Source organism: Muscardinus avellanarius, assembly GCF_963383645.1.
Source record: "Muscardinus avellanarius genome assembly, chromosome: 11".
Taxonomy (NCBI): Eukaryota; Metazoa; Chordata; class Mammalia; order Rodentia; family Gliridae; genus Muscardinus; species Muscardinus avellanarius.
Window position 1 is genome coordinate 51,370,848 of NC_137797.1, and position 13,749 is coordinate 51,384,596.

The following is a 13,749-nucleotide window of genomic DNA, read 5'->3' on the forward strand; positions in this document are numbered from 1 at the left end:
GCATTTGCTTATCAGTGGATTTGGCTACAATTTCATCGTATTGAATGTATTTTCATACGTCTTGGTGGTCTTTTTGTTTTTTAAATTGTTCACTGGAGCCGGGCGTGTTGGCGCACGCTTATAATACCCACGCTTGGGAGGCAGAGACAGGAGGATCGCGCAGGTTCGAAGCCAGCCGTGCTGGCTTAAGAGACCCTGTTTCCAAATAAAAAGTATAAAATAGGTCTGGGAGTGTAGCCCCAAGGTAGACGGGTTTCCAGGAACCCCAGTACCACCAAAAAAAAAAATTGTTCACTGGAGAATCCTAATGAGTATGTGTGCCCAGGGAGAGTTGATTACACCTGATTTTCTCCTTACTCTTTGTCCCCAAACAGGAAGAAAAGGACTTTTTTCCAAAACTCAGAAACACACACACACACACACACACACACACACACACACACACACTATAGTACAGGTTGCTGTTAAAACACAATAGTCAACAGAAAAAACTAATCCTGCATCTCACACTGAATTGCAGAAAGGTTGTGCTTTGTTTCTTCAAAATATGAGTTTAAAAGGGGCTCCCTCATCTCTAAGCTCTCAAAGGCCAAACCCTTTGAAAGGACTCCTTGTCTTCAAAGTAAGTGGAAGGTCCCAGTTAGCAAATAGAAGAGAAAGTAGAGAAGGAAGAAAAGAGCTTGGCATAGCACAACATCGAAGTTTTCCTTACCAAAATGCCATCACAGCAATAAGAATTACAACCAAGGTCTGGAAAACCCAGTTAGGACATGACGACTTTTTTCCTGAAAAATAAACCTGTAAGAAGGTTCGTTAATGAACAATGATAAACGAGCAGAGTCAGGGGTGAGGAAGGAGCTGGCTCCCAGCAGGGGGTCCTTGCAGATCCCTGGGGACGCTTCCTGAGCTTGCCTCCCTTCACGTCTCCCTCTTCCTCCCTGTCTCTCTGAAAACAGCATTCACTCAGAGGCTACCCCAGAGCCCTCCTTTCCTTGATGTTCCAGGCTACATAGCAAGTTCTCTTCCCTGACACCCCGCAGGATGATCATCTGTGCCATGTATTTGGCACTCATTCTTGCCTGAGAAATGACAACCTGTGAGACAAGACACTGTCAGAACCCAGGTGTCCATCTCTTCATAGAATACTTTTAGAAATCAAAAAGTCTTCAAAGTGTGAAAAGATAAATCTCAATGGAAGAATTTCAGGCACCATGACAGCCGTGGTGTAATCATTTGGATTTACAATGTCCCCCTGGCCCTCAGAAAAACAAGGTAGAAATGCTGAAGGTGGGGCTTGGTTGCTATGAAGTGATCTCTGGATGTGTGACTTTGGAAATTATATAAGGTCTCTCCTTACTCTGCGTGCTCTCCCTCTCTCTCTCTCTCTCTCTCTCTCTCTCTCTCTCTCTCTCTCTCTCTCTCTCTGTGTGTGTGTGTGTGTTTCCAGCCTCTAGTCTCCATAATGTGAGAGCAGACCCTTGCTCTCTCCCTCTCTCTGCTTCCCACTGCCATGCCCTGAGCTCCTCAGACCCAGCTGGACATAAACCAAATCCTGAAATCTCCAAAAATTGTGAGCAAATAAATCATCCTTCCTCTAAGTTGTGTGGTCAAGTGTTTTGGATCATGGCAATGAAAATGTTGATCAAGACCCATGGAAAAGATTTTTGTGACATAAAATGCAAGTAAGCACTCCTTACAATCCATTGGTATCTAATTCTTCCACCTATTCATAAGGGCAGCTCTGGGCCTGTGTCATTTATTTTTATATCCTTTCAACAAGTATTTATTGAGCATGATGGTGTTCAATACTATAGGAGATATGAAAATCAGTAAATTACAGTCTATATGACACAAACCTTTATTAAAACCTGTATACAAGGAATGGGCTAAAAACTGCAGAATTGACAGCTGTGGAACTTGTGGAAAATCCAGCTGAAGAGGTCTTGCCCACTTAAATACAATGTCCTTAAATATGAGCTTCCTAATAATGCAATGATAGTATTATACTTGCCTTCTTCTGGGGATTCAAAGCAGAATCATGCTTTTAATTGGAAACATAGTGGAGGGTAAAGACAATTAAGAAGGAGCTTATAACTGGTCTTTGGTTGTATTTCTTGGGCTTGTTATCTGATTAGAATAACTGTTCTTCGATATAAAAAGGGGGTAATTATAACTTTTTTACAAGTACACAAAAACTTAGGGCTATTGTAACCCAGTCATCCATATGTGTCACTGAAAGCCAGGCCGAACACCAGAGACTCAATGGTTTATACCATTCCTACATCTCACTAGACTTATTTGAAGGATGTCCCAAGTGTGTTGAACAGGAAAGGAATTCAATGAAATTTGTTCAATTGTCGGAAATTAAATAGTAGTATTTAAAGAATACCAGTTTCCCCGTCTAACCTACCCTTCACAGCTGCTGGATTACTATAAATTTCCATTATCTTCCCTAAAATCTTTTGACCAAGCACAGGGAAATGGCCCCAGATTTGAAAAAATCATCTAAATGTCCCTTATTCTCATTTTATCAATAAAATAGTAATAATAAAATAATAAATACCTACTATTTGGAGTTATTCGGTGGATCTGATTGACAATATAATAGTTCTCAAATTCGGATGTTTATAAGAATTACTATGGAGTCTAGGAAAAACTTAAAGACTGAAAAATTCCGTCTCAATGGGTTTTATTTGGGGCGGATAGAGGCTGGAATTCCCTAGGAAGTGAGACAATCGGAAGTGTGGACGCATGCTCATCTCTTCCCTCTTTTCTTCTCCTGCACATACTGTTCCTACTTCACCCCACCACTGCACACAGTCAGAATCACCCCGCTGCCCTCTAGGGGTAGAGAAAGAGAAAAAAGAAGAGTGACCCAATGAGTTGGAAAAGAGCTAGATTTAGAGGCCTCGGTCCTTCTGCAAAATGTCTTGGCCAGCACTGGGAGCTATGTGGAAGTTAAGGCCAGTCCCAGAAAGGCTTCTTACCACCTGATAAAGTATGTCACCTACTCAGAGAAAGCACAAGCACTTTGCTCATAAACAGCCCCCGCCAAACCCAAGAGACCACCCTCCTGCCACCCATTTGTATTTCAATGACTCAAGGTTTCAAGGAACAGACGTCACCCAGTGGGTTAGTGTTGGCATCAAAGAGAAAGTCAACTTCCCAAAATAGCTGAGATGGCCTACTAACCCAGCATAGAGGATGCAAAACAGTCTCATTTATTTGTCTGTTATCAAGCCCCCTAGACTATTCTGCTATATACCCAAGTATGAGAAGCACTAGATTCGTGGAATACATGAACAACAGTAAGCACACGTCCAGACTTTCTGTGTTCCATATACTCTTTTGAGTACTTTACACGCACTAATGTATATAATCATCATAGTCAGTCTCAATAACTCTGTGAGGCTAAATGCCTCACCAAGATCACATAGCTAATAAGTCACAGAGCCAGGACTGGAATTTAAAACTTTGGCCCCACAATCTATGCTCTTGTATACAGTGCTATATTGCCTCCTTTTCTATGTTTCTTACAAAAAAAGGAAACATTATGCAACTTAGATATTATTGTAATTACTCAAAGGGTCTTTATGGCTACAACTGTTCTTTATATTTTCTTCCCATCTTCTTTGGATATCTTGTAGTTCCTTAGGAGAAGAGACCACATCTGACTTGTCTTTGCCTCCAACTGACCTCTTACAGAGATTTTCAAGAGTCAAAAAGTGTAATGCCTACATAAGTCCCTGACCATATCCACACCCCAACTTTCACCCCATTTATATATCTATGACATTGAACCACTTAATGTTTTCAATTAAGTTGTGAGGATTCAGGGACTATCTTTAGACTGGGCTTTCCACTCCTGAATTCATTTGACGCAAACTATTTGAGTGTCTACTATGTATTAGTCCCTGGGAACACAGAGCAAAGAAGGCAGACACAGAACCTGTTCTAATGGATATTAATGTGCTCTGGTTGATATTTCGAGATAACTGCAAAATAAAGAGAAACTTTGGGTGTAAGATGGGAGCTCAGAGTTTGCTGAGAGATGCCAGGGATAGAGATAACATTCCTTCCATCCTTTTGCAAACTACAAAAGGCACCTTTAATAGGTACTGTTAATACAAAAGGCAGTTTCCCCACACAATGTTTTTGGTGTTTTGTGTTTATTGAGCAATATGTGCTGGGTACTGTCCTGAAGGATTTAGCACATTTAATCCTGGCAACAATCTCTGTAAGGTAGAGACTATAATTATCTCTTTTCCCCAATATGAGTAAATAACTTGCCCAGAACACATCTCCATAGGTATCTATCCATACATTTATGTTTTTGGTACACCCAGAAGTTTATCCATAACATAATATTTAGCTATTTTTTAGAAGAATGTTGAACTATTTCTGAATCTTTTAGAATAGTTTGACATGGTATAGTGAGAGGGGCAGAGAGTAAACTGAGGCAGTAGCCCAAACACCATCGGCCTTTAACAGGGTATTAATTAGAGTTATGCACTTCTTCCCTTGGAAAGAGTCCCCTCTGGACTAGTGGTGGATCAGAAGGAGCAGGCTGAATGTCACAGGTCTCCATGAATCTTGCCAGGAAGGGACTATTGTAGCTACTCCATCACTGACAGGTCTCTGATGAAGAGGACATCCTTCAAGTTAATATATGATTGACCTTTACCTTTTACCGGAAACATCCTCCTACTCAATGAATTGTGTTTATTCATTAATGAAACCATCTCGTTTTAACCTTTGCAAGCAAGTGAACACCTGTCTTCCCATTTGCTTATTTAGTACTAAATATCAAAGGGAAAAGAGGGAGTTGAGGGTGAACTGAAGTCCCTGTGGGATCTTCTGAAGCCAAAGATAAGACTTAAGGTTAAGGTAAACACACAGATCTTACAGCTCTTAGTTGGAAGCTAGTGGAGCCTATTGAATTCCACCTGGTGGGGACAATATAAACAAGAACTGGCAGAATAACACTTCTAAAATGGACATGTTCTGGACTCTTTTCTCTAAACTTCTACTCTTAAAAAAAGTCAAATAGTAACATTAAAGCATTAGTATTTAAACTCCTAAAGTGCAAAAGATATGCCATTTTGTCAAAAGAAATCCACTGACAAATAAATGGGGTAGCAGTTCTTAGTAAATTTCTTTAAAGAGTTTTATTTTGTATAGAAAATATCTTCTCTGTTCATTATAAATTTAAGTCCACTTACCTTGTTGGATTTTTTGGGAATGGCCCTCCTTGGAGAAGATGTACTAACAGCCCTGCTAAATTTGCTTTAAAGAGAGAGAGAGAGAAAAAAAAAAAAGATTACTATTCAATGCCTCTCCAGAAATTAGATGACAAAATCCCAGGCTGCTATTAACACAACAATATGACTTTTCTTTTACAGTGAAAACTTGAGAAAAGGCAAAGCAATTGGTGTGTGTGTGTGTGTGTGTGTGTGTGTGTGTGTGTGTGTATGCATAAATAAACGCATTAACGGATACATTTTTCTTTCTCTCAGAGCTAGATTTCAGGAAATATGCATTTACTAGGAAGTAAGTAACAAAAAACAAAGAATACAAAATCTTTCTCCTGAGGACTAAATATGGCATTCTAAATTTAGAAATGATCACCTCTCTTTTTTAAAGGGTAAGCTATCTTTTTGCTGGAATTTAGCACTTCTTTTAACAACTGTTATTAAATAGATGCCTCATGTTTTGTTTTGTTTTGTTTTCAGAGCAGCCACAGAGAAAAATAAGAAAAGAATTACCTAAGGCATTTGTGTTCTAAAATATTCTAAGAGGGGAAAAAGGGATCCATTATCAGAAAGCCATTACTGGCTACTACTTGACTGAAAAGACCCCTTGGCTTGATCTAGTTATGGAAAGAGCCCACTGTTTCTTTCCCCAAACCTGCTGCGCATGCTGGGCGTACCTGATGGAACTGGCTTCACTGACAGAGGACTTCTGACTACTGAGCCTCTTTAGCCTGGCCAGCTTCTTGTTCCATATTTCTAACTCTTCTATTCTTTCTTCAAGGTTGTTGGTTAGTTTGCAGAGCTGCTTCACTGCCCCTACATTTTCCATGAAGATCTGGTCCTAAAAAGGAAAACAATACAGACTGCGTAAATTTACAGTTGGGCGTCACTGGGGAACTGCCCACAGCCCACTCAAAGACAGAACATCTCATGAAAATGGGGTTAGAAACTCAACAACCTCAAGTGCATTTGAGATCAATCTGGAGCGGTCTAAAACTTAAACCAGCCTCGCTAAACTACTAGCTGTGCAGTAAAACTGCTTCTGTCTCATTTGCAATAAAATAGAAATATGTCCTTGTAACCCAAGAGAGAGAATGGAACGGAAGGTCATTGTCAACCTTGGAATCCAAATATTTATTTTTAATGGCTACTATGATATATATATATATATCCTTCGAACCTTCAGGATCCTCCTGTCTCCACCTCCCAAGCATGCGCTACCACGCCCGGCTTATATTTACTTTTATTTATTTTAAAGAATGGTTTCATTTATTTATATTTGTTAAGTACTTATAATCTTTCTTAATTTAAAAACTCATGTATGGGAAGCCGGGCGTGGTGGCGCGCGCTTGTAATCCCAGCATTTGGGAGGCTGAGACCAGAGGATTGCGGTTTGTGGACAGCCTCAGATACTTAGTGAGGCTCTCTGCAAATTAGTGAGACTCTGTTTCAAAATAAAGAATAAAAAACAGGGCATGGGGTGTAGCTAGGAGGTCAAATAACCCCTGGGTTCCATCCCAGACCCGCAAAAAAAAAAAAAAAGAAAAGAAAACTCATGTATGCCAAGCGTGGTGGCGCACACTTGTAATCCCCGCACTTGGGAGACGGAGACAGGAGGATCGCACAGGTTCGAAGCCAGCCTTGCTGGCTTAAGAGATCCTGTTTCCAAATAAAATATTAATAGGTCTGGGAGTGTAGCCTGGAGGTAGAAGGGTTTTTAGGAACCTCAGTACCACCAAAAATAAATAAATAAATAAATAAATAAATAAATAAATAAATAAATACTCATGTACACCCATTTTGAGGAACTTGCAGAAAATGAAAATACTTTTTAGTTCACCTGTGCAACATGAAGTGTGACTATCTAGTATTAAATTTTTTATCTAATATATTTTTGTTAATGCTTTATTTAAGATGCATAAAAACAGCAGAACAGGCTTCCAGACATTGATTTGTGTGTTCATCCCTAAATCCCCAAAAGATGTGAGTTTAGCTCTCCCTGGTAAAATATGAGTCAAATCCTCTTGTTTTTTTCTGAATCTTGGCTACTGAAGCCTTCAGTCACATGTAATAAGTTCTTTGACTTTCAGTTTCTTCATCTTGGCTAAGTCTTGAGGTATAAATATCCATTTAAACATCTCATGAACTATTGTGACAATTTATATGTTAACCTAACTCCCCCCCCCAAAATTTTTTTAAAAGCACTTAATTCTTCTCACTGACACATCAGAAAGGGAAAGAACCCATTCAATCCTGAGAGCCCAAGCCATTCTTTCCTCCACCCACACACTTCAATCGTCAGATGACTACGTGCATCTCTCTCTCAGCCACAATAAAAAACAAAACAACAAACTGCGAGGCTCTTGTCAAATCCTACCCTGACCCCATAACTTCTCCTTCTCTTTCTTTCTCTTCATAAAATGTACAGAATCCCAAAGCACTCTCTGGGCCTCCCAGAGGCTGGCTGACTACTGTAAAGTGGGGATCCTGCGGTCAATGACTCCAGACCATTTGTGTTTGAGAGGTCAAACTCAGGACTGTGTGTCTTTTGAGATTCTCATCATGGAAACAGAAGTTTTAAGGGTTTTAAACATGGGGAAGCAATTACTCAGAATATAATCAAAAGCTGAACATTACATATTTAAGGCTTAGCTTGAGAAGTTTAAAGACAGATATGTCTTGTGAAACATTGGAGGACTCTCTTGAACTCCCAGGAACAGAGATCTAACCCCTGAGCATCCCACATTCTGAGTCCGAGACCTATTCCAGTAGTAACCTCTGGTAAAATGTCTTTCTCGAGGCCAGTCCTAGAGTTCCCAGGCGCTGCCCAGAGGCCACTGCCAGGACTCCCTTCTCCTCTGCAGTATCCTCTGAGCAGCCTCGATTTGGTCACTTGCTCATTTGTGTTTTTTGAGGTGTTATGAACCTGTCTCCCCACCCAAAGAGTACGTTTGTAGGGGCACCACTATAGTAATTACTTGCATATTTAGCACATGTCTTTGCCTATGGGAAATGTGCAGGAAAAACAGGAAAGTGAACTGAAGGGTGCTGGGTCAGAAGACTTTCCTATCCGGAAAGAGGGAACACAATAACCAAACCTGGATCCCTGAGGTCTAGACTTGCTTTATAAAAAAGAAAAAAAAAAAAAAGACATCTCTGTATTGAATTCTCAAAAAAACTATGTTTTGCCTAAAGGCTTACCAGGTGTTTTTCACCAAAAGCAAAATCAAAACCCACAGATTGAAATCACTATGGACAGGAATTTAGCAATATCCACCAAAATTACATTTTTTTTTAATTTTTAAGCCAGTAATCCCATTTCTAGACATCTATTCCATAGATCTGGAGGAGGAAGAGGAAGAGAAGAACGAGGAGAAGGAAGAGGAGAAGGAGGAGACTAAAATTAATCCAAATGTTCATCAATAAGGAAGTTGATAATAAATAGTGGTATATTCACAGCAGGAAGTATGCAATTATAAAAAGGACTGGGGAGCCGGGCGTGGTGGTGCACACTTGTAACCCCAGCATTCGGGAGGCTGAGACAGGAGGATTGTGGTTCAAGGACAGCCTCAGCTACTTAGTGAGGCTCTTTGCAACTCAGTGAGACCCGGTTTCAAAATAAATAATTAAAAATAGGATTGGGGGTGTAGTTCGGAGGTATAATGCCCCTGGATTCCATCCCCAGTACTAAAAAATAAAAATAAAAAAGGACTGGGGAATATCTCTATATTCTGGTATGGGGCAGGTCTAGGATATAGAATAAGAAAAACAACAGGTGCAGAAATGTGTTTACACTGTGATACCTTCTTTTCTAAGAAAAAAGGAATATACAAAAATATACACATATTTTCTTACATTGAAAAAAGAAAAAAAACTAATTTAAATGTTTTATACATAATGGGAAGGAAGAAACAGGGTGGATGAAATGAATACAAGGCAGGCTCTCTGAATGTACCTTTCTTTATAAATTTGCCTTTAAAATAATGTGGGGTTTTAAAAGAATTATAAAACCTAATTAAATCACAAAGCAGCCCCTAAAAATAAAAAGCAAAGGCAAACAAACAAAGCAATTTGGTATGGAGTTTCTGATTTACCTTCACAGAGAGAAGTGATTTAAATGTTGCTAGAGCTAAGCTGCCCACCTCATGGTAGTCAGAAAGCAAAAAGAGAAAAGAGAAGGGAGTTTGGGGTCCAATATGCTTTTCAAGGACACATCCTCAATGATCTAACTTCCTTCCACTAGGACCCACTTCCTAAAGGTTTCACCACCTCCCAGTAGAAGTACAAGCTAGTGACCAAGACATCAACACATGGGCCTTTGGGGATGTTTAAGAACCAAACCACAGCAATGCTGGAGTTTGCTTTAAATAATATAGTTGAGCCGGGTGTGGTGGTGCACACTTGTAATCCCAGCACTTGGGAGGCTGAGACAGGAAGACTGCACAGGTTCGAAGCCAGCCTCAGCTACTTAGTGAGGCTCTCAGCAACTTAGTGAGACCCTGTTTCCAAATAAAGTATAAAATAGGTCTGGGAGTATAGCCCGGAGGTAGAAAAGCCCCTGGGTTCCACCCCCCCCAGTACCACACACAAAAAAATCTAGTTGGTGGAGGACTTACATAAAATAATATTAGACAAGAATTATGACTTTGAAATTTGAATGAAACATACATGGGATTTCATTCTTATTCTAATTTTGTATACATTTGAAATTTTATTTAAAAGATGTTAAAAATAAATATATTACAAAACAAAAAAGAAAAAAATCTCCTGGCAAAAAACCATCAAAATCCGGGTGTAGTGGCACACGCTTGTAATCCCAGCATTCAGGAGGTTGATCATGGTTTGCGGACAGCCTCAGCTACTTAGTGAGGCCCTCTGCAACTTAGTGAGACCCTGTTTCAAAATAAGAAATAGGGCAGAGGGTGTAGCTCGGAGCTCAAATGCCCCTGGGTTTCATCCCCAGACCTGAAAAAAAAAAAAAAAACATCAAATTGTTCTTAATTCTGGTACAGAAATCATGAAGATAAGAATAGCATTCTTTGATTCTAATCTAAATCTTAGTAAATGTCATACGGTCATTTACTGTTATATTGTAGGAAACCTTATGCTATAATTATAACTGAATTATTTACAGTGGATCTCATGATCCACCCAGTAGTCCAGAACAGAAGCCTAATCATCCTCTCTAACCCCTCCCCGGGCCCCACCCCCAGACAGGCAATCTATCATGCAGTGCGATTAGTTCCATGTCCTAAAGCTCCCAAATCTAATCTCATCTCTCCATCTATTCTGTCTACTTATTCTATTTCTTTTTCTTGGCAACTGGCCACTTTTTAAAAATGTTTGCTTGATATATCCATTTGTGATTCCAAACCAAAGCAGACCATGAAGAATGATGATTAAGTTCCCTCTGGACCACAGTAAGATTTTCCTGCAATGTCTTCCCCAATGGGACTTTTAATACTGCTCCATGAGATATGAGCAATGGCTGTAACTGTCCAGTTACTTGTCAGTAATGATAAAAAGCAAGCTCTAATTTATTCAGCTCAAAATCATGAGCACTATGTCTTTCAGATAGGTCCAACAGGCAGAGATGGTTCATGTGTCTTCCTATTTAAGAGAAAATAATTTCAATGAGAGGATTTTAACCAAGAATGTGCATCACAAATACCCAAACTTTTTCTTAAAACACACATCCAAGCCTGATGTAGCAATTTGGATTCATCAGGGATGAGGTGGACATATATATACCCCAGGGCACTTTGAGAAGTTCCCCCATTTGATCCTCATCTTTGGTTATGGAGAATTTTGTATTCAAATCTACCTTATTTTTCAACTCTGTCCAGCTATTAACATTTTAAAATCTGGCCTTCTACTTCTGCTGAAACATAGCTTTGCAGTTGTGCTGGAAAACAATGATTAAAACAATTTTTGCCACCAAAAACTACTACTGACATTACAGAGAAAAAAAAAGTGGTAATTGCTTGAAATCACACAATAATCTCTTATCCCATTTGAAATGTTTGCTTTATAGTCAGGATATATAGGAATGGCACAAGCATAATTTCTAAATGAGTACTTGGGGCAGTTGGGCAAGTATATGTACATAAAAACAACACAGAAATTTGTTAAATCAGAAGTTTTACTTAGCTTAGAGTGGGACCCTTATCTAAAACTTGTCTTGTCTTTCACCACAGCCACTTCATACTTCATGTTCTAACCGTCTTGAACCATTTGCTGAACATAGTACGTTTCTTGTAGTCTCTGGAACTAACACATGCTGTTCCCTCTACCTGAAGCATCTCTCCTCCCCCTCCTCCTATCTTTCTTGCACTTGATATCATATTTACCTATATAAAAAAAAATACCTAGAGGGGGCTCACCAACGACAGGAGCCACATCTCACCCACAGGCAATTCTCCAGCAGATTAGTAATTCAGTAAATATTTGATGACTAGATATGTGAATATTGTCCTGGTTTAGATTTGAAATGTTCCCCTGCAAAACCTCACATTAGGCAATGCAGCAATATTCAGAGGTGAAGTTACTGGATTATAAGGGCTCTACCTTGTTGGTGCATTAATTCACTTGATGGATCACTAATTTGGATGGATTTAATGGAAAATGGTGAAAACTATAGGCAGATAGGGCATGGCTAGGGGAAGTAGGTCACTGGGGGTGTGGCCTTGGGCACTGTATCTGTCCCTGGTGTCTGTCTGTCTCTCTGCTTTCAGATGGCCATTAATTGAGCAGCTCTCCTCCTCCATGATCCATGGCCAGGATGCTCTGCCTTCCCTCAGGCCCAGAGCAATGAAGCTGGTCAATCATGGATTAGAACCTCTGAAACCATGAGCCCAAATAATCTTTTCCTCCTCTCAGTTGTTCTTATCAGGTATTTTTGTCACAGCAATGAAAATCTGACTAATGCAAATAGTCTCACAGTGATTTCTAATAAAACAGAGTCGCTAACTTCCAGTTCATTCTTTTTTCTGAGATTTCTCTCAGAGAAGTAAGAAATAAATACATAAGATCCACCTTCCCTTTCCAGGTTATAAAATGTCCATGGGAATGCAGGTGAATTAGCAACAGTACTGTTTATCATTTTCAGTGTAAAACATTAGTGATTTGATTCTAACTTGACTACAAACTTGACCCAGAAAATTTGACTACAGCCAGCAAGTTCCTTCCCTACAGCAGGGAACTGATTCAGAACACAGATTAAAAACCCCTCAGTCCCTAGCCTACCACCAAGAAACTCAGACTCAGCTTCCGCCGTTCCTTGGACCCTTGCAGATCTGAGGATAATTAGTTCACAACACTGAGACACAACCACCAACGCAGTTAATTTCTCCTCTCTTTTTGGAACTACAGTTTAGCCTCTATCCAACAGCACCGAATGAGGTACCTGAATTTGTTCTCAAAGAAAGCTGGGAGAAATTGACATCACCAGCCCTTTCCCAATAAAAGTGAGATGCAGACTCAAAAAATATCACTTTCTGGCAGATGTTGCACCTGATGCTGCATGGACTGATGTTTTAAAATAAAACCATGGGAATAAAACAGCCTGTATTTGAGTATTGTAAAAAAACGATTGCCAAGGGGAGAGAAACTGTCTTTACCCGATGGGTGTGTCTGGCAATTGTTTGGGCTTTGAACAAACTCAGCTTTAGATCTCTGTCCAAGAGTTTATTTTGTAGAGAGCTCACCAGGCCCTGACATAGATTTAAAAAAAAAAAAAAAAAGAATCCCCAAATGAGAAAAGCAGGCTGTTGAGATGATGTGGAAGCTCTGGCTTCCAGATGCCTTTCCATCAGGTCCCTGGAGGAAGGCTTTTCTCTCAAGCCTATTTCTCATGCAAATAGGGAGTCCCTGGGCTCATTCTCAGGGATGTCAGAGATCAACCTCTGCCTTACATGGGAAAAGTATGAGCTGCATAAAATTGTTTAAAATTATACGTGCATAATAAAATTATGTCATTTGCAGGGAAATGGATGAAACCAGAGAGCAGTATGCTAAGTGAGATCAGCCAATCTCAGAAAGCCAAGGGCCATGTGTATTCTCTCATATGTAGAAGCTGGAGAGGAAACGGGGGTTGGAAGGACATCGTGATAATAAGGAGAAAGACTAGTAGAATAGTGGAAAGGGATTGGGAAAAAAAGGAGGAAAGAGAACAAAGATTTGAGGGCAGAAACAGACCAAATGATATTATGTTCATATGTGAAAATAGCAACCTTACTATCCCGTAAGGAAATGGGGGAGGGAGATAACAGGATGGGGTTAGGAGAAACCATACCAAGAGAGCTCATGTGCAGTTATGAACATATCTCTCTGAGTCTCACTACAGTATATAAGCATATTGTACCAATAAAATTATTTTTAAAATCTATTTCTTAGCCAAACCTGATGGCATATACCTGTAATCCCAGTACTTGGAAGACTGAGACAGGAGGATCACAGGTTGGAGGCCAGTCTCAGTAATGTAGCAAGATTCTCATCA

The 13,749-nt window shown here is 39.8% G+C and overlaps 1 protein-coding gene across 1 annotated transcript in view; it reads right to left on the reverse strand.

Moving 5' to 3' along the window:
- MYRFL (myelin regulatory factor like) overlaps positions 1–13,749 on the reverse strand; it is a gene marked incomplete at both ends in the record, with an annotated part of 137,965 nt that overhangs the window by 18,954 nt on the left and 105,262 nt on the right. The window contains 3 exons of the mRNA XM_080706047.1: positions 713–798; positions 5,223–5,286; positions 5,930–6,093. Of these exons, the coding sequence (XP_080562173.1) occupies positions 713–798; positions 5,223–5,286; positions 5,930–6,093 (314 nt within the window). The remainder of the gene's footprint in view (positions 1–712; positions 799–5,222; positions 5,287–5,929; positions 6,094–13,749) is intronic.